The 21,635-nt window shown below is 39.4% G+C and overlaps 1 protein-coding gene across 6 annotated transcripts in view; it reads right to left on the bottom strand.

The window, feature by feature from the left end:
• The window catches only part of PLCB1 (phospholipase C beta 1), a 369,472-nt gene that overhangs the window by 89,427 nt on the left and 258,410 nt on the right, over positions 1-21,635 (bottom strand). For all 6 annotated transcript variants that reach the window (XM_088052361.1, XM_088052362.1, XM_088052364.1 and 3 more), the window contains 4 exons: positions 15,233-15,379; positions 8,742-8,899; positions 5,381-5,463; positions 232-316 (listed from right to left, as the gene is read on the bottom strand). In XM_088052361.1, the coding sequence (XP_087908487.1) occupies positions 232-316; positions 5,381-5,463; positions 8,742-8,899; positions 15,233-15,379 (473 nt within the window). The remainder of the gene's footprint in view (positions 1-231; positions 317-5,380; positions 5,464-8,741; positions 8,900-15,232; positions 15,380-21,635) is intronic.

The raw sequence follows: 21,635 nt of genomic DNA, 5'->3' as shown, positions 1-21,635 counted from the left end.
TCTAAGTTTTGAAATGGTGGCTACGAGGACCAATTGCATTTAAAAGATCACAATTCACTTTATCAGGGCAATCTCTGCACCAGAAATGATGCTTAAATCACCAACAGCTCACGTTGCTTAACTCCCTCCTTTGGACTGAAAAGCTTTCTATGAAGAAAGAAGCAGAACTGTGACACTTAAATAAGAATTCACACAGCCATTTGTGATGTGATAAACACCAAGGCACATTACCGGGTATTTTTCCAATGGATCCATAAGCAGTGCATCTCCAAATATTAATCTGCAGTACTCTGCCATTTTTGCCTGTTGTTTAGGGCTGAAGAGAAGAAAAGAAAGCAAGGAATGAGTCCTACTAATACTCCAGAGTGACAGCAGCAGTAATGGAGTACCCAATAACCCCAAACTAGATATAATTTCCTGATCTAATAGCTGTGAATTTTTCAGTGAGACCTACATATATCATGCAATAATTTCAATTCCTCTGATGGAATTTAAAAGGGAACATACACAAAGGAAAGACGTAAGTCAACTGAATAACAGTGAAACAAACATAACATGGACTTGACTCTTCAAGGCAACACTTTTATTCAAAATTTAAATATTTTCCCCCTCATGTTACTTTATACACATGCCTGATATTCTTCTTCCACTACATCCTCTATAAGTAAACTGAACTTCAGCAAACTACTTCAAACCAATTTTCCCCAAAGTGCAACCAAAAGATTAAATAATTCCTGCCTATCAGTGATGGAAGTTTTAGGACTGAAGACAGATTTTATGGCTCAGAAACATTACTTCAATCATCTTAAAATGCAGCTCAGTTCTACAGTCACTCTCTAATTTTAGAAAATGGAATATTTTTGTTATATGTGCCTGTTCAAAATGCGTAGCATTTGAGCTGAGGCATCTTTCAAAGTTTCCTTTTTTGACACTCTGTTGGGAAGTCTCGATTAAAGGACAGGTTTGTATGGCTTAATATAACTTCCTCAGCTCCTGTTAATTAGGATCTGCATATCATGGAAGAGACAGGGATGCTATAAGCTGTTATGTTACCATGGAGCTGCTTTTCATGACAAAATAGAGCTGGGTATAGAGAGAGAAAAAAGAAAAAAGAAAAAAAAAAAGAAGAAAAAGAAAAAGCTCATTTTTCTCTTGCAAAGCAGGAGTTCAACCCTGGCTGTGACCAGCTGGTTACCAACTCCAAGGGTCAGCGTGGCCAAAGCAGAGCTGAGAAGAAGGCTGGGTGGCCAAATGACATGTCAATTAGAAAATGTGATTTCCCTGGGCACTGCATCCTGGCTGCCCCTAGAAGCAGATAGGGGGTGAAGCAGTCATTAGCTCAGTCACTGACATAAAAATACTGCGAGGAGGCTTTAAATTATTCCCCAAAGCAAGAGCTGCATGCAGTTTAAATCCCAACAGCATCTCATGAATGCTGTGTTTTGCATGCAGCCAATTCTGCACAGAAGCTAAAAGGCACTTTTGGCTGAGGATGGGAAATAAAGCTGAAGACAAGCAAGGCAGAAGAACGAAGAACCCACACAGGAGAAGGTGATGGAAAAACAGATCAGGCTGGGACATTGTGCTGGATATTTCCAGCCCTCTGCTACCAAGGGAAATAAAGGCACCACTCCAGCAGAGTGTGCATGTGCCATAAATCCAGCGGTCATTAGAGTGAGTTTCATTTCAGTCTTCTCCACCAGCATGTGTTTTGAACAGATCCATACTCTCAGAACCCACAAGGTTCAAAGGACAACTCCTTGAATCAAAAGAGCTCATTTATTGAAACCGTAGTAATTGGATGTGACATCATCATCATCCTTAAATGGGCACAACTCCAAAAAGAACTCTCCATAGGAATTCAAAAACATAAAAAGCAAGAGTTAAATGCAATAAATTCCCAATCACCACCACAGCTAGAACAAATTCTTCTGATCTTCGGTGTTTAATTACATGTTTACCTCAAAGAGAGCACAGTGAGAACTTTCATTTTTGCAAACGAGAAAAATGTAATGCAATATTATGTTGGTTCAGCGTATAAATTCCAATGTCACTGCATCCCAGAGGCAGAAAGTAGGAAAATTATGTGAAAAACTAATGGGTTTTAATACCACAAAAAACCCTTGAGGTAGTAAACAAGGCCAAACGAGGAAAATCTTGACATTACAAAATTACTTGTCTTTGTGAACTGGACTATGTGTACAGATATTTTTAAAAGTTTCTAAGAAGGAATAAAAATATTCATGAGTACCAGCATTTACCTTGTGGTAGATTTTTGTGTTTCCTCTCTCCCTAACATATGTATCTATGAATGTATTGTTGCAAGAGAGAGATCATTAGGAATAGCAGATTTCATATCCCTATTTAAATATTTTAAGTTGGAATACTGGTTTCTTTTTATTTTCCATTCTTTGAAAACTATGAACCAGAGCAACAGAAACATCAATTTTTTCTAAGTCAATATATTCCCTCAATTTTGTTATGAAGTCAAAACCCAAGTATTTATTGGTTCACATCTCCTGTTACTGGAAATTCTCTCAGCACTTGTGCACTGCAGTGAAAATTGATTGCCTGCTAAGAGCTGACTTTATCTGCTTTACAATTTTTACTGTGCAGACATGGACAGGTAGCACACAGCCTAATTATAAATGCCCCCAAAATGTGCCAGGGCAAGAGGACATAAAGGGGGAACATGACACCTGGAGATATGGAAATATAAATATTAAGAAATGTTTTTACTACCATTATTGTATTGCCTGCACCTTTTTTTACTGTGTTTGTATCATGTCTATTATGAAGGTCAACCACAGAGGCTCCTTGGCACAACTACTGCTCCCAACATTACGTTTTTATCACTTCTGCAGAGATACTTCCTCTGCATAAGACAAAGGCACAGATGCTTCCCTGAAGAGTCTAAAATAATTCAAAGTGTGGGATGAAAAAGTGATAAAAATCCTGTTAATATTTGAAGCAACAATTCCAGCCAGAAACCAGCAGTATGAATAACTGTAATTAAATTTAATCTTGGAAGCAATCTTATATGGATACTGCTCAAGGATCACTTAACCTTTTTGCTATGTCATCAGTGCATTTCTAATTATAGTGTCTGCTTTCAGATTTGCAGATTGCTTATCATCTTGCAAGCCCCATTTCAAACTTCAAGGTCTTCTTGAGGTCTTTTCAACATTTTCAGGGCATTTCTCTGTTTTTTTCACAGAACCACAGCTTTTTTAGTGGTCTTTTTTTCAGCGGGCATGTTTTGACTTCACTATAAATGATGGCATACGTAATATTTTATGTCATGTAGAAGTTACGTGCTTGCCTCTTTTTCTTAACTTTTTATTGCATAAAAACAGGCAAGAAAAAATACACTAATAGTGTAGTTATAGTAAAGAAAATAAAAATTCTAAAAAACTTTCATGTGCTATGAACATATTGGAGAGGAGCCCTTCTAGGAAACACATCAAAGGAAAGCAAATGAGAGGATTTACAGAATGTGCTAAAAAGTGATTTTTCCCCTAGGTGGACAAAGAGTGTCAAAAATATTCCCATGAAGATAAACCAAAAGGAAGAAAAATTGCACTTTAAGTCCTGTGGTGATTACCACTGTCATATCTATGGTGGGGATGTGAAACTTATTTACCTCTGATAACTGCAGTCTATTTAAATGCCATGAACACAGGCTAAAACTGTATTTATGTTTAAGCCAATACCAAAATTTCTGGGGGGACCAGAATTTCACAAACGACTCTTGCAACTTGAAAAGCAGAAAAAAAAATATTTGGTCCCCTAGAAGTAAGAATTGATGAAACAGGATTTGTTTGACAGAAATGCTAAAAAAAATTGGCACTTTTTGTTAACATTTAGGGCAAAGTCCAGTTTTAAGATTTAGGAGAAAAACAACATTCCAAGTAAATGAAAAGACAAAAGGAGTATTCCATGAAATTAGGTGAACTTTTCTGTGAGTGCCATGACTAACTGCAGATTTCTCCAGCAGCTAGTGAAGGAATTAAGGGGTAATTGTAGAAGTTGGTAAAATAAGTAGAAATTACTTTCAGCCAAAGCAAAATCAGAAAACACACACACTGAATCTGATCATTCACTATAGAAGAAAATATTCACTAGCAGGAAAGCCTCAGAAAGAGAAAGCAATTGGTCATGGCTTTGCAAACTTGCTTTGCTAAAAACCTGTGTCTTAGCAATGTATGGAAAGGGATATCAGAGATTCCACATAAAGTTAATTCCTTATTCCATGGCTGGAGGTTTCTGAGGGAAAGGTCCAGTGCCTTCCATGGGGCAAACTGTAAATAACAGATTAATGCAGCAGGAACTCTGCTCCCTTTCTGTCACATTCCTGCAGTGTCACACTACCTTTAATTCTGACACTGGTTCATCTTAGAATTTTAAAGGAACTTTTGCATGTTAAAAAAAATCCCCATCTGACAGGTGTTTATTTTTGTAAATCTTTTTACTTCTTTACCTTCCTAAAATAGAACAGATCACCCTGGAACAGTCAAAGATTTAAGTCATAATGACTTTCAAGGAAGAAAAATGTAACTCTTGTGGTTAAAATACTTTAGCTGTTTTGCCAGGCCCCAAGAATATTTTTATTTTACATTGAAAAAAATCAAAACCAAAACAAAACCCAAAAATTAGTTTCTAAGTCCAAACTGCCCCCAGAAATGTTGGAAATGTTTTCACAGCAAAAAAACACGAAAGGAGAAAAGGCAATTCAAGTTAAGTGTTATGTGCCAGTGTCACCCCATTTTGAACCATGTGGTCTCTGCATTCAAAATCAAAGTTAATGTAAAAAAAACCAAAAAAACAACTATAAAAATAAAATAGAACACTGAGAAAAGCTAGAAGTGTTCTCATTTATTTTTTCTTTTCTTACACAGAAAAATTGTCCTTTTCTTGTAACTAAAAAAAAAAAAGAAAAAAAAAAATTGAATAAATTTATGCAAACTGTTATTTTTCTGGCAGAAACTAACAGTTCCTGGTCATCCACACCACCTATTTTGCAGTCCTAGAAGTCCATAGCTCTGGCTTCTGCTTCTAACACGAGAGACAGAGCAAATTCTGAATATGTTTGCAGCACAGAATAGGGTCACAAGCAGGTGAAATACTGCCTCATTTTCTTTGGAATATTGCTACATTCCAGCAGGACATACTGAGAGTGAAAAGTTTACAAAAAAATCCCTCTCACAATCAAACTTCCTCTCTCATACAAAAGGTTCTGATTCAGGAAGGTTTTCAAGAACAGGCCCAATTTCATTTTTGGATAAGAGCTGTTGTTTGTGTTACAAGTGCACACACAATTCCATGCCTAGACCTTATGAAAAATGAAACATCAGACAAAAAAAATGTGGTAATTACTTACGAATCCACATGATTTTCAAAGGAAAGGAGGATTGGAAAGGGCGATGTCTTAAATGCACATTCAGCAATGGCTTCTATTACTTCCTAAAGAATCAAAATAAACACAGTTACAAATTTAACTCTCTAAAGAAGCGGAGTTTTAGCCTTTGAAGACAGAAAAGGCCCAACAAGCTCTGAAATCATTCCCTGAGATCAGACCTTCCCTCCTAAACATCCCAGAAAGCTCTGGATATGCTCTTGCCACAACCAAATTCTTCAACCTGAACTCCAATCAAATCTCCAAAACGTCTGATGAGTCTCAAGCACCACATTTCCCAAGAAATTACTTATGTCTGCCAAAATCAATAGTTTAAATGTAAAGCTTGGTTTTGGTGTGGAGTTGTTCCATGCCTGCAGCCATGGCTTTAATCAACATGTTCTGACAAAGGCAGATCTTCTAATCATCATCAGCACAAGCATGTATCCATAAAATCCTTACTTACTCTGACTCACATTTTAGTTCCCTCTTTTTTTCTTTTTTTGATGACAGAAATCCCTTTAATGCAAAAGGAAGGAAAGAAGAAATCTTTACTCAGTTAAAACAGTTGGTTCTGTGGTAATTATCAGAGGACTCAGAAAAGGAAACTTCTGTAAAGTTTCCTGTCAGCTCTATGGAAAATGGAAACACTAAATCCAGTAGAAAGGTCATTTGATAAAGATGATTTTAGTGAGGTGCACAATAAATGCACTCATCGTTACAAATTATGAAATGTTTCCCTCTTGGAACAAATCTCTCTTCCAGAACATACAAAACACTGAAGACTTTTCATACACTGGCAAACTCTGGAGTTTCTAAGAACCCATAAGTCTCTGCCATGCCAAATCACAAGAATGACTAAAGCCTAAAAGATGTATTTATTTTAAACAAGCTTTCTCTGAGGATTCCTCTTGTTCATTTTCTGTACTCTCAGAGGCTAAACTGAGAAGTGTAACAGTAAGAAATCCACTTCCTAAAAGAAACACTGAGCTTCTGGTACATTCTTCTGGCCTACTTATTTTCAACTGCCTTCCTGCTGCAAGAGGGGATGGAATCCTGCATGAGTGGGATAAATAACCTGGCAGGGTAAAATTAGGATTGCACTGATGTGAGGATGAAAAGCTCAGACACTGGTTCAGTGAAGGCAAATGCTCCATGGCCAGAGAGAAACAAGCTGGCAGGTTCCATACGTGGCTCCAGCTGCAGAATGATTCACCTGAAGCTGCTCTCCAAGGTGTGAACATGGTTACACACAGATCCCTGCTTGTGGCATGACATCCACGGCTGCTCCCTACAGCATCCCACCCTGGCAGCAGCTCTCAACGCACAGCTGAGAAAATCCTTATGGATTTCTGAGTCATGAAGCAAGGGGAAAACCAAGGAACCAAAAAGCCCATGAACATAAGGATGGGGAGTGTACAGTGCTGCCTCTGCACTTCAGGAAGTCTGTCTGAGGCTGTGAAAGCTGGCAGACTGAGCTGAATCCTTGTGCCGTGGTCATGGCAAAAGTGTGAGCTGATAAATGATTCAGCATTCAAGGCATGAATTGATTCTCACACTCCTGACACATTATTTCACTGCCATTTTTCTCCTCCCCAGCCAAGCAGCACACTCTGAGTGTTGAAAAGAAATCTAGATGTTTTTCACATTTCTCTGTGAGGATTAAAAAGTGCCTGCTCTGAAATGACCAATGAAATACTCCCGAGTAGGTTTAAAATACCTTCCAGTATCTCTCCTGCCAGCACAATGCCAAGGGTTGAACATCAAAATATCCAGGGATAAATCTTGTTCACGCTAATGATTCTTTTAAAATTCAGATTAACTTTGTTTTAAATTCCTGCTCATGACCAAAGCAGTCGAGAGCCATCTTCCTTAATTAAAGGACTTCCAGCAATCAAACCCCAAGCCTATAAATGTAATTGGCTTCCCATAAACATAACTGGAAAGCTAATAACAAACGTGCAAGAAGGTTGTTTTACGTGCTTCTGTGATTAACTCAATCAGGGAAGAATTAGAGAAAGCAATCTGGGAAAAAAGGAGTGTTCTGGTACAAGTGAAACTTGGTGTTCTGTCTGTGGCAGACCTGTTTGTTTTCTTTCCTAAAGAAAGGCACTAGAAGATAAAAAAACCCACCCAAAACTAGGTTTCAAGCATGGGACAAATGTCTCAAAAGCTGTAGCTGGCACAGAAGCCACATGTAATCCCTGGAACATAACCAAAGTCACTAATGAACATTTTCCCACATATTCTTGCACACAGCTAAGGCTGGAAACGTATTTCCATGGTGAGTTAGTGTCTCAGATGAAGAATTATTTCTTCACACTTCAAAAATGATTTCCTGAGGTATCATTATAAGCTGTGCTGACTACCATTCCTAATACTACAGGAAAACACCTCCATTATGCCCCTCTAACACCTCGAATCAAAAACATCTTTAAGAAGAACAAGAAGATAATTTAAGGTTATTGCTAAGGGTATGATCTCTAGCTTATACTGCAGAAAAGGAAATGGAAGATGAAATTAAATAGTAAAGATGACATCTTTAGGGTTTGAATGGCACAAATATCCCTTCACAGCCTCCAAAGATACTAATTTTTCTTTTTCACCCTTCAGTGCTTTGGGTCTGATCCCAAGTATCAGGGATAACATTGCACATAGACTTATTAATTTATTTTAAATATACTGCTGACTGTCCTGTGCATGGAGCCTGCCCATCTGGCCATGAGCAGCACATTCTCCACTCACAGGAATTTAAAGGCTTGCAAATTGTTGAGATCTAGCTGCTACTTCCTGTCTCACTTGAAGACTTTTGCCTCTCACTCCCAGTGACCGGGCAGAGAGGAGAAAATGAGTGAACTGGTGTGCTGGGCACTGCTGTCCAAATCCTGCAGCCTCCAGCTCTGTCCCATGGAGCTCTAACCCAACCAGTTGTTTCTCCCAACACTTCCACACCCATTTGTCTCTGTGCAGAGCCAGTTGTGATGGCTGTGCCTGGTCCCCCAGCCCTGGCTGTGGCCTTGCCTGGTTCTGTCCCTGTGAGATTTGCTGCAGGACGTGCACAGGAGCATGGACCTGGGCATGAAGCCCAGTCCCCAGATGGCACTGCTGTCACAACACATAATCCCTTTTCCTCACACTGCCATGACCACCAGGAACCTTTCCCCACGTAAGGTCCAAATACTGCAACTCTTCTCTTCCAAGGATTCTGCAGCTGCTCTGTAATCTCCTCGTACAGCATATTTTTGCCCTCACATTTCTGCCCCTCCCACCTTGGCAGTGATGGATTTGTGATGGTTATGCACGAAAAGAACCCTCCCCAGCTAAAGCAGCTACCCCCATGCTGTACCTTGAAGGATATCTCAGTTGTCATGGTGAATCCATGTGTGATGACCGGCTCCTCCTCTGCTGTCCGTCCCTTCCAGCAGTCCAGCTCCACGCAGCGGCAGCCCGACAGGAGCACCTGCCGGTACATCTCCACCGAGGAGTTGCCAGCTAGCTGTCCAGCTGGGACAGAACACAAAAAAAGGGAAGTCATTCTGGGCCTCAGGAATAGATACAACTGATCTAACAATAATTACTCATCAGCAGCTTTTACCCTTGGCTGAGAGGAATAACACTCTAAGGAATACGAAAAGCGTAAGAACACAACGGAAATTACTTTGGCACAATCAATGTCATGGTTTGGATCCTGCCCTCAGTCAAACAGAAATAACCCAGATGAAGCCAGCTCAAATACATGAAATAAAATAAGAATAATAAAAAAGCTTAGTTCCATGAGATTTTGTTATCCCTTGACAAGCAATGTGAAATTCAGAAGCCACTCAGGAGACCAAGAGCACATTTTCTCACAACACGCAATGCAGTTTCGTACAAGATGAAACAAATCCCCTGCAGTCACTAATGGCACCATCATTCGGTCTCAAATCAATATTAAATATGCTAACCACTGCAATGAGTTGGTCAGTTAAATTTCCTGATGTGATACTGCATCATGTAGGGAGAAATTCAATTAAACTGCCCTTTTCCAATAATGAGATAATATAAGCCTAAAAATTAAGAAGGAAAACTCATTTTTTCCAAACTTGGGAAATATTGAAAAAGAAACACAAAAAAATATTCCCAACTCAAGCCAACAAAGAAGTCCAGTTGGAATCAGGGAAGGATACCCAGCCAGGCTGTCTTCATCTGCTGCAACAAGTTTGATTCCAGTCATCCAGATACAAATTTCTTGCAGCAGAGATGGAACGGAAGAATGGCTTTGTGCTTCTTTTAGATGTGAAGAAAATGGATGCAGTTTCCTGCTTTCTAGCAGATTTGCTGAGAAGATCTTCCTGGATTTCTTGAAGGAAATTAATTTTCTTTTTAAGGAGGCAGTGACTTCACTTACAGCAAAGATTCTTTGCTGACTGGGGGACATACAAATACTTCATCTAGACTGGCATATACTGTAATGAAGATTAATCCTCATTTTATTGTCTCTGTGATTCTGTGTTTAGGTTTTATGCTGGGGAATACCCATTTTGGGATTTGCTTCACAAAACAGCATTGTCTGTTTTTACCTTGTACTAGAAACTGTAACAGAACCCCTTCTTATTTGACAATCCCTCATTTCAGTTTCTATCTGATACATGAAGTGGAGCAATCATAAATACTCCACAAGGTATTAACTTTACTCCTGTTGAAATCCATAAGAATTCCTGCTGGAACCAGTGAGAAATATCTGCTAATAACAGAAGAAATTGGCCAGTTCTGGAAAGCTCTGAAAATCCAGAATCAGCAAAGTGGCAATGTGTCTTTGTGTCTTTTTTTTTTTTTTTAATTTAGCTTTTTCCTGTTTCACCTTTGATTACTGCAGATTATCTCTCGTCACACAAAAGCCTTTTTGGTGCAGTTCCAGTGTCTGGGTTAAGTAGTGGCTCTTTTTCTTTGCAGGATGCAAACAAGCATAAGCACAGATCAGGGAATAACAACTCACATTTCCATGTACTCATCCCTAAGCATCTCTTTATGAAATCCTGGCTCTCATAGGGATCCACTGATCTCTACTGCCTCAAAAGCCCACATTCACTTAGAAAATTCTTCTAATGTTGTCTTTCTTTTCCCTCAGAGCATTCTGAGTTTGGATTAACAAACTATTCCATGATTAACAAACTCTATTTCCGAGAGACTCCTGGTGGTTATCATTGTTAAGTGTTTTGGGCTCCAAGATCCTTCACCTTCAAAAGTGCTTAAGTAAATCATGACATGCACCACTTGCCATATGACACTTCCCACACTACCTTATTAATAAGGCTCAGACGTTTTGGAAGGATTCCTGCAAAGGGTAAGAGGATATTCAACCTCCAAACCATACAATCTTCAGAAAGACTCCCAGGCAGAGTGTAAAATGCTAGCACACATTTTAATAGTCCCAACAGCTTGTTTTTCTGAAATACAGAATATGAGGAATGTTCCCCCAAATGTGGGGTGCATGTATTATTTAGAAATTTCTATTGTATGAGTCCCTATTTGCATTTATTTTAAAATACCCCTTTTGCATTTTAAAATGTGATAACACTAAAGGGAACATTTCCAGTCTGGTTTTAATAGCCAGAGTACAGATCAATTTTTTAATACTGGAAATTGAAAGCATTATTTATTCCCTTCTACAATACAAGCAGTGTCTACAGTAATACCATATATAACATTTGCATTCCATCACTCTATATGGGCTAAGGAGAAATGAATTTTGACAAAAATTCACTTTTCTGAAAAATGTAATTGGCTAAATAATACCTGACAGGATACTATGCAGAATGAGCCGGTGCTGATTGATCTAAGCTGAGGCTATGCCCCAGGTTTCCCCACACAGAGCACTTCACACCTCTGTAACTTTAAGCTGTTCATTTCTCAGGAAGTGCATCCTTGTTGGATTCATCTCCCACAGTTTTTCTGTGTGAATGTTATTTGCAACACATGGAGTTAAAACGTGGTTGCTATCTATTTAAGATATCCTTCCTCCCCAAGCTGGGGGATTTTTGGATCCGGCTATTTGGAATCACCTGACTCTTCACTATTCTAGAACCAGAGGCTGCTTCTTCCCTCTCTCCCAACACTTTCTCTCAGCATGAGGTGTCTGTATCCTCCCTTTGCTGGGCACAAACATGAGCTGCTAAATCCTCTCTCCAGACAAGTCCTGGAGAAGCAATCAGTGCCCTGGGTCATGCACCAGGGTTTGCAGTGTGCAAACTCAGAGCCCCACACTGCTGGGAGCCTGGCTCCTCACTCCAGCAGCCACACAAGGTGCTGGCTGCTGAGATTTTTTTTAGACACTGCACATTTATCTGAATTTATTTTCCTCCTGAGCTATTTCACCATGCACAGGACAAGGGGCTCAGACCCCACACTGTGATATCCTCTGCTCCTGCCTGTATGTCAGTCAGAATCAGGCCCTGAGCCTTGCCAGTTGTTTTTAACATTTCATACTGGACCAAAGCAGGATGTGTGGCCAGCAGCAGGAAGGTGTCACCCAGCTTTCCATCCCTTCCCTATAGCGCTGTCAGCTTGGAAACTGTTCTGAAGGCTTTGAAGATGAAGAATGTTACAAGGAAATTCTGAATGCAGATAATAAGCAGCAACAGTGAGGACTGAGGAATCACTGAGAACAGAGAAGCTGGAGGATGGTAGATGAGCGGTCACAGGCAACAACAGAGAAGAGAACTGTCCTTCATGAGACATTTTTCTAGAAAGACCTGAAGTACCAGACTGTAAGCAGGGAAACAGCTTCTGAGGTCGACAGGATAGTCCCACACTGGCCACATGTGCTCAGCTGATAGCAACCTATTGCTGAGATTATTGCTCCTTTTAGCCAAAAAACATGTAAAAGGCGTGTGATTTTAGTACTTTGCATTTCCCATATACAACAGCAAGTTGCCCAGCCTTCAAAACATGTAAGGCTGAGTGTGATATGTCATCATCTGTCTCTAACTTTGGGTGAAGAAAAGTTGCAAAGTCACTCTCCACTGTGCCCACAGCAGAAACCTGTGAGGTGAGAGTCCAGGAAAAAGCAGGGTTGCACTTTAAGGGTTCAAAGGAATAAAGTAATAAATATGATACCAGTGAGAATAAAAGATGAGACAGTAAAAAAAGTTTCTCAAAGATGATATTTCTTTAAGTTAGCCTAGGTTCACTGCAAATCACTTCTTTCTTCATGGGTTTTTACCTTTGTTCTTAAAAATTACATTTCCCTAAGAAAAAAGAAAGCAGTAACACTTCTAAATAAATAATCAGCACTTGATGTACTGCCAAGGGTTTCTACTAAAGGCTAGGAAAATGATCAGCATAATTAAAAGTAAATTCAGAGTGTGCACATGGTGCTTTTTTATGTTATATTGTTTCTTTGTGCAAGATTTTTTCTGGGTTAAAAAAACTAACACAGGGAGAGATAACTGGTAGGGCATTAAGCTCAGTAATCATAAAGTAATGCCAAACTGAATGGTTTTCTTATTGTCCTGATAATTATTACATGACTAGTTGCTATTTCATGGCCACAATCAGGGCAAAGGTGCTTCCAATGTTTCCCTTCCAAAGCCATGAGCACTTGAGCAGACCCTTCAAACTCTTCTGGAGAAAAGGAATAGGCTGCCACCATTAATTTTATTCATTTTACTTCCTTGTTGGAAAAAAGCAAATGGGAATGTGATTGCTGTATCTGATGTAGGTTCAGAGCAAAATCCAAGACTGTCAGTTTTTGTAATGCACAGATAAAAATCAAATCATTAATGCAATTGTTGGCCAGCTGCCACACATTCACTGAACATAATGAACACACTAAAAGGGAAGAGATTGTGGTTTGTGCCTGTAAATGTGAAAACATGCACTCTGAAAAGGAATTTGATAGAGTTTCAAACTTCTCTTGTACTATCCCCTGAGTTCATCCTGATTTACTCCCCCCAGTTTACTAAGATAGGAATATTTTGTCAAATTAAGACTGAAGATCATGTTTCCAAATATAGCCTCTGAAGTTACTTGGAAATGCAGATGCAATCTGAGATGATTTGCAGACTTTCAAATACAAGTCAAAGCAAATTTAGCAAGTGTCAAGGTAAATAATTAAACGTGTGAGGTCACTTGTAGTGCAGTTATAAAAAAAAAAATATAATGGGTTGGACTAATCACAAATTCCCATCCTTAATTCTTTGGGTTTTGGCTTTTGTACCTCTAAACCCTTGGAACACATCTCTGTCCTGACCAGCCCTGATAAAATTCTGTGGCATGGACATGGCTATAAATTCCTGCTGGTAGAGGGGAGAGCAGTCTTTCATCTCTTCAGATCAACTTTAAATCGTATCTTCTTTAAACCTCCCGTGGGCCTGAGCTTCTTGCTTTACTACTTTACTGTTTTTCTCCAGAATATCTGTATAAAGCTGCAGCATTTGGCTTAAGCACCAACTAATCCTCAGTGACAGAACAAAGTCCATATTGGACATAAGAGGTCTGCAAACCATCATAGTTAAAAATTGCTTTTGCTTTGGCCATGTCTTTGCCCCACCAAAGAGCATAAATTTCTGCATATTGGAATCATAACTTAAAAGTGGCCACAATGATTTTTGTTTCTTTTAATTCAGAGAAAGAAAATTGCTGTCAAAACAAATACTTATGTGACAAGTTCTAGCACAAAACACATTTTACAGCCAAGATATAAACCCTTGAAAAATGGTGTCTAATGGAAACAATGACAGTTCATTCACTCCATGAAAGCTGGCAAAGGTGCTGGAGAAAGAGCTGTAACAAACATAAAGCAGATGAAAATAACTCCCATGAGGTCTGTTTAAAGTGGGCAATACCACTGCCTGAGGTTGTCTATGTTTTGGCATACTGGCATTCTGAGTTGGTCAGTTAAGGCCAGACTGTTAATAGCATTAAAAAGCCTACATTTCACATAAACCACATTTTTAGCACCCAGTGCAGCATCATTTTTTAAAATTAAACATAATGCTAAGTCATTAGCAAACATGACAGGACAAAGCAAACATCAAATCAAACAGGAGAGAACCCCTTGTGCATATCTGCTTGCCCAAAACATTTGTTCCTATGCAAACCAAACTAAAATAGTAAATTTACAATTATTCTCTCACAAGTTAACACAACCTTGGACTAGAAAACGAATGCAAAATGTTGAATTCCTAAACTGCCTTAGCTTTTTCTGAGTCTTAAAGCATTGTTGACTTTGCTGTGCAAACAATACAGTTCAGACTGTAACTCTAATTAACGGCATCTTCTGGGTGCTCAGCCTTTTTAAAACCATGACAGCACCTAAAAATTTCAGCTCAGATGTTAGATATTGTTAGGAAGTCGTTTCCACTCCTTGCATTTATGGGCTGTCAGAAAGTTATGTGCCATGTTGGAACCTCCCTAATCTCTGAATCAAAGCAAATTTCATGGAGCACAACAGACTGCCAGATTTAATGTTTAGGGGCAAATTTATGAGCTACAGAGATGTTCTCCATATTCTGCTTTGCACGCTTGTCTTGCTAACTTTGTTGTCATAAAAAGTACAATGTTCATTCTCCTCCCTAAAGACGGGCCTTAATCTGGAATTCTACTTGTGGGAAACTTTCCAGGGACTTCACTGGGTTTCTGACCAGGCCTTATCTGTTGCTCACCTGTTAATAAAAGTGTATTTGATGCACATCTGTTGCAGCTGCAACAAAAATCAAGTGCCACCCTTGCTTCCCTGAAGACTGAACTCCATCATCTGTTTAATGCTGATGTTTTTAGTGTATTTTATGTTACCACTGAGAATACACTCAGAATTTTTGTAAGGTAAGAATTTAGATCTGTGCAACACTTTTGTACCTGTGAGGTAGGTGTTGTGTGAGGAGTTGATGAAATAGTGTGACAGTGGTTGAGACATATCTTCATTTAAATCCAGTTTCTCGGGTGGAACGACGCCGTTCTCTTCTCCACTCAGATACCGCATAAATCCATCCACGGATATCTGTCCTGAGAGAAACACAGAGCCAGGGAAAGCACCAATTAATTTCAGCTACAGATTTTATGATGTGCAGATAAATTCAATATACACTTGCACAAAGGCATGTGTCAAAGACCATATAACCATCAGCCTGGCTTGCACCCAGTTATCCAAATATTCTTTTGTTACTGCTACCTCATTTCCAGCCATCCAAGTTGTTGGTAACACACACCCCTTTAGCTGTAACAAATATGAATCACTCCATAATCAGCATCTACAGAAAATCAAGTGCATGGGGGAATCAGTTACAGCAAAAACAGATCTAAGCCCATGAAGGAAGGGGGTCTTTGGGGGACAAAAAGCATGCTTTCCTGAGGAAACCAAGAAACCTGCAGAGAGCCACAGACGCAGGTAACTCTGACCTCTCTTGAGTTTGGTGTGTTTGAACTACCTTTCAAATGGGAACTAAGCTTTGCTTTGTAATTTTTATATTTGTCTTCTAATTCATATCTCACTGGGGTGACAGCATAAATGATCATTTTATATGCTGCTGTCAAATTAGAAAGCTGAGTCCTATCCTCAGCTTACATATCCCCATAATTCCTACTACAGCAGGAGGACTTTTGCTGTCAAGCCTTCTGCATAAAGTTGACTTTAGGGTGTCAATTTGTGCATTTAGACTAAAAAGAAATCCAGTAATCTGTAATTGAAGATTATTGCTTAATTGAACAAATTTAAGACATTTTTCTTTGACTGGTATTTTTTGCTCTTTTGTCTAAATTTCATCTGTTTGCTCAACCACATATCTTTAGTTATTTCAGCCCCTGCCTACAGTAAAACAGATTTTCTGTATCTCTGAACTGCATGTTTGGTGACTCCCAACAATGAGAATTTCTTACCTCTTGTTCCCAACCCAAAATATTCTGCACAGTCTGTTCAAGCAAAATCTCATTTGCCTGTTGAGAGCATAGAAAATTTGAAGACTTCAGTTCTACTCCTGACTTTGCTACTCTCTCCTTTCAGGACCAAGCTGTTTTTATACTAAAACATATAAATTTACACATATTTTTCTATGATGTTAAAAAGTAGCAGACAACCCTGTCCTTTTTTTTTTTAAAAGCTTGTAACCACATGATGCAAATATTGCATGTAAAGCATTTACTTAATATCTGTGCTTGGAACTGATCTGGCTCTTGCTCAGAAAGGAAAAGACATAACAGTCTTAAGTGCCCATCCTCATTTTCATAACAATCCAAGACTGGTAGCATTAAACGAACTTATTCATAAGAATAGAAATGCAGTGACAATACAGAGCAAAGCAATTGCCATTCATTCTTATGACAACAATTGGTTGGAAAGAAAAACATCGAGTCCATACATTATTTTAAAGCTGTAATCTGAGTGCAGTCAGGCTCCACAGCTGCTTTGTTATAGCGTAACTAATCATCCAGAGATGGAGGCCCATGTACTTTCCTTTCCACAAGAAAAGATGTAGGAAGGCGAAAATCAGGGAAAAAAACCCCACTACTTCGGTTTTTCATGAAACTAAAGGTTTAGGAACAACCTTTCCACTGCCTGAATCTACCACAGAATGCAAACAGTACCATGTTCTATAATGGAGTTAGCTTAATCTAAAATCCACCTAAGAGAACACTCTGCACCAAGTTTACCAGGATATAGGGAGAGGATGTGTGGTGTATCTGTACCAAGTGAAATAACAGAGGAAAAACCAGTTAAGCTCCGAATGGGATAGCTGCCACTTGCATTTTGTTATACAGATAGGCTGATTCATGCATGTGTAGTCTTCAAGGTCCTCAAAGTGATCTTTGTGTTCTAATCCTCCAAGTGCACTTGACAAACAGGGGCCTTGTTTTTCAGATGGAGATGGTCCTCCTGTGCATTGCTGCTGGTATTAACATAAATCCCAGCGAGCATTATTCACACTTATAATTAAGCAGCTTCTGAGTTACACACTTGTCTGAGCTCATGGCTCTAAAATGTGATTTCCCCTATCACAATTAAGCAGTCAGCATTTCAGAAAGTGAAGCAATTTGCAAGTTCAATTACTGGCAATATTGCACCAGTGAGAGTTTGTCTGCGGAACGGAGATGGCAGATGTCAAAGGGGCTTTGTGTCTTGGATATTAAAGAGTAGATTACTTGTGACCAATATCAATAATATTCTGAGGCAAACTGCAGAGAAGATGATCCTTGGTGGACAGTCATAAAAAAAAAATAGTCTCAATTAAGTGGTAAAATTTGTTCTCTGTTTCCTTAAACATATTACACCTTTACACAGACACTGGTGAGAAAAAATAATATGTGATCACTTGTTTTGATTATAGTTGTCACCTTTTATCTTTGGATATAGAATATAAAGATTTAATGGTATGTTTAGGTATAAAAACTTAGAGAGACAAGAAACACATAATGCAAAGACACAGAGACATGACAGATTCACATTTTTTCTTTTTCTTTTTTTGGCTTTTTGTATTAAAATTATCTTAGCCCTAAAATTTTCATGAAACTTCCAATAATATATAGTGTGCTTTATATACTTCAGGTTGTAGAGTTAATTGGCTTGTCTTTTTCACTCACCACTGCCACGCTAAATGTGATCTGGTGTCTCTTTCTGGGATGGAACTCACATCTGTGGAACCACAGCAGAAGCCATGTCAGCAGCTACAGCCCTCAGCAAGACCCTTCTCTCTACAGGGTTTGGAGTTTGCCAGCACAAGAAATTTATTTTTCTTCCCCTTCAAATACCTCTTCTCTAATTTATCTGATTAATTACAATTTCCCTCCCTATGGGGCCACTCAGTAGAGCTTTACTAAAATACTTAAAATCAGCACAAACATAAAAATGCCTCCTTTATCCTGAGGTGCTTGGCCAATTGAAATGTTCAACTGAACCCCCTCAGTGCCGCTGAGACATCTCCTGCTGAAGTGGGCAAGAGATTCCCAATCCTCCACTCTCCCTCAGATCCCTTTTCCCCTCTCTCTTTGTCCTCTTCCCCTCACACTCTGCACTTTCCTCTCACACTTTTCACATTTCCCCGACACGTGGCACGGTTTCTCTCATTGCATTTTCCTCCACTCTTAGAACATTCTCCCCTCTTTGTTTCTTCCCCCTCACTTTCCACCTTTCCCCTCACACTTTGCACTTTTCCATTTCCATTTTTCTCTTCATGCTTTGCCCTATTTCCTCTTACACTTCCCATTTTTCCTTTATGTTTTGCCCTTTCCCCCTCACACTCTGCATTTTTCCTGCTTATTATTTCCTTTTTCTTCACACTTAACACTTTTCCCCTCACATTTTTCCCGTTTTCCCCTCACATTTCGTTCTTCCCCTTCAACTGAGCACTCTTCCCCTCACTTTGCACCTTTTTTGTACTTTTGCCCTTTTTCCCCTCACATTTCATTCTTCTTCCCCTCACATTGTGTGCTTTTCCCCACTTCACACTTTTTTCCTGTGCTTTTGCCCTTTTTCTCTCACACTCTTCACTTTTTCCCCCTCTCCCTTTGCTTTTTCCCTCACACTTCCAGTTTTCCTCCTAATATTTTGCACTTTTCCCCTCACACTCTGCACCTTTCCATTAGCGTTTTCCCCTTCACATTTTGCCCTATTTCCCCTTACACCTTTCATTTTTACCTTACATTTTGCACTTTTCCCCTCACACTCTGCACCTTTCTGGCCTCACTTTGCCCTTTTATCCTCACGCTTCTCCCCTCACGTTTTGCACTTTTCCCCTCACACTTTGCACATTTTTCCTTCACATTTCACACTTTTCCCCTCACTTTGCACTCTTTCTGCACTTTTTTCCATCTATTTGCACTTCTTTCCTCACACTTTCCAGTCTTCTTCCTCATATTTTGCTCTTTTCCCTGTTTGCATTTTTCCCTTCACACTTTTCCCTACTTCCCCTTACATTTTGCACTTTCCCCCTCACACTTTCAACATTTTCCCCTCACACTTTGTACGTTTTCCTTCGCATTTCACACTTTTCCCCTCACACTGCACATTTTTCCTCTCTCACTTTGCACTTTTCCCTTCACACTTTGCATATTTTTGACTTGATTCCCAAAGCATGTATAAGTGGCCAGCTAAAGTTTGGTGCCAGTTAAGTAAATAACAGATCAATTTTAATGTTTTTATTGTACATTGGAACAGGCCTGAAAAATACCAGAACAAGTGTGGAGGAGAAAAACAAAAGTGTCTAATGTATTCTTAGTCATAGACATTCCAAATACATCAAAATTAGAAATGTGTAGCTGCACACTTGTGTAAAGATTATACAGGCTTTGATCTAACTCTAGAAATGTACTTGAACTAAAAACTTTCAAGAGTTTGGAAAGGCATTGCAAAGTCTAGAAATGTCTCCCTATGCCTCTCTCTGTATTTGTACTCCAATGCAGAAAAACATGAAGCAGTTTCTTAGCAAATGATTGCACAAAACACCTCAAATTGCTGCTCCATACAACCTTCAGGGTGGTGGAATTCATGCAGAGATCAAAAAAGAACCACCACATTGGGAACCAAGTGAAGTCAACTGAATTTGGCATTTTTTTCATTAAAATTTGATAGGAAAGAGAAGTAATTTCCTACTAGAAGAGGAATATGTTGAAAGAGTCTATTGAATTTCCTGACTGTGATCAGCTTCATTATATGAAACATGGGAAGTGTTTGTGCAGCTTGATCTTTTTCCACATCCCTGGCTCCACCTGATTATTCCAAAATAGTTACAAGGGAGAGAAAAAGGGGAAAAAAAAAAGCAGAAATGAAGTAGCAAGTTCTATACATTTCACAATAATTCCTTATTAACTCCAGCTACATGATCCCATACCTTCCAAGATCTATTGCAATGGATAAAATACATGAATATTCCAGTTTAGGGAAAAAAAAAAACACATAAAAAAGTAACTGTTGCTCTGTCCACAAGTATCAAGGCTCTTTTCTAGTCAACATTTGTCAGCTCCAAATGCAACAGAAGACACTTCTGTTATCCCAGATCCTTTTTCCTGGACGCACTCTTCAGGCATGTGACAATCTATCGAAAATTCACAGAATTTCCCAGGGTAATTAAGTGAATCCTCTTTTTTATGGTTCTTAGATCTGGTCAACATTCATCAATCAAAATGTTTTCTTCTGTAGCTTGTGAGATCTGGAATATCCCCATCCCTGGGAGATGTTGATCACACATTTGGCATGAAGGAGGAATTTCAGGCAGCTGAAATGGCTGATAGGATAGACTGCCCTTTGTGAGAATATACTTCTCAGAGGCTCCTCTGTTTGAAGACTTACTGTGTTATCACAGGCTCTTAGGCTCTTAGTCCTGTTTGACCAGAACCAGAGAATCAGGCACATTTCTCTTGTGGGTCTGTGACAGTGCTAGGGCAGACACAGGCGAGAGCCCCATGGAAAACTGCTCCCATGAAGTTTCCAGGGCTGGAAAAAGCACAGGCTGCTTTTGACAGAACTCCTTCTCCCACTGCCTAATAAGACACCAGTAACTTGAAAGATCCTGCTTTCCCAACCCTTCAGCAGCCAGCATGACCAGCATATTGCTCTGGGTGTGGAAATGCTCCTGTGTCCCTGGGAGCTTGCCAGCTCCTCAACATAAGGATGTAAACAAACCCCTGCTCACTCAACACCTGCTGAAAGACACCAGGGTTCAAAACAGGGTGAGGCTTCCAAAAGGAGCTGCTTCTGCAGTTCAGTGCCCTCTGCAGAGGTCCAGGATCAAGACCAAAACTCCAGCAGTGCAGTTGTCTGGGGGAGATACAAAACTGCAGCTAACCCCAAGAACTTCTTAAACAGCTGCTTGATCTAAACTTCATCCCCTTATTTTGGTGAATATGCTGGATGTGCAACTACTGAATTTCCCTAGGGTCTGCCCAGCTTGCTCCCCACACCTTAAAGTCCTCCAGAAAAAGTCTTGGGATGGAAAACAAGAGAGGCACAGCAGACAGCAGAAAAGACAACTTACGTGAATACTTTTCTTTGCACTTCATTCTTGCAACTTTAACAACAGCTTTCACTTGTCCCTTAAAATTTGTGGATGGTTTGTATGACAATTAAAATGTGCATTTGCTTGTACACAGTAAGCAGGATGGGCCACACAGATCTTAAACATTTCTTTCAGTGTATTTGCAAACTTCATAGCGCTTTCCATTTGTTTACACCCATGCCGTTATCCACTCAGTTATAATGTAACTGGAAAGCACAATTGTGCCAAGAGATGTTATTAAAGCAAAAAAGAAAACAAACAAAAAGGAAGAGACAATT

Source organism: Pseudopodoces humilis, chromosome 3 (genome assembly GCF_049639895.1).
Source record: "Pseudopodoces humilis isolate 2021_Gansu_Grassland_sample_001 chromosome 3, ASM4963989v1, whole genome shotgun sequence".
NCBI classification, from domain to species: domain Eukaryota; kingdom Metazoa; phylum Chordata; class Aves; order Passeriformes; family Paridae; genus Pseudopodoces; species Pseudopodoces humilis.
This window is presented reverse-complemented; position numbering and strand designations above follow the sequence as displayed.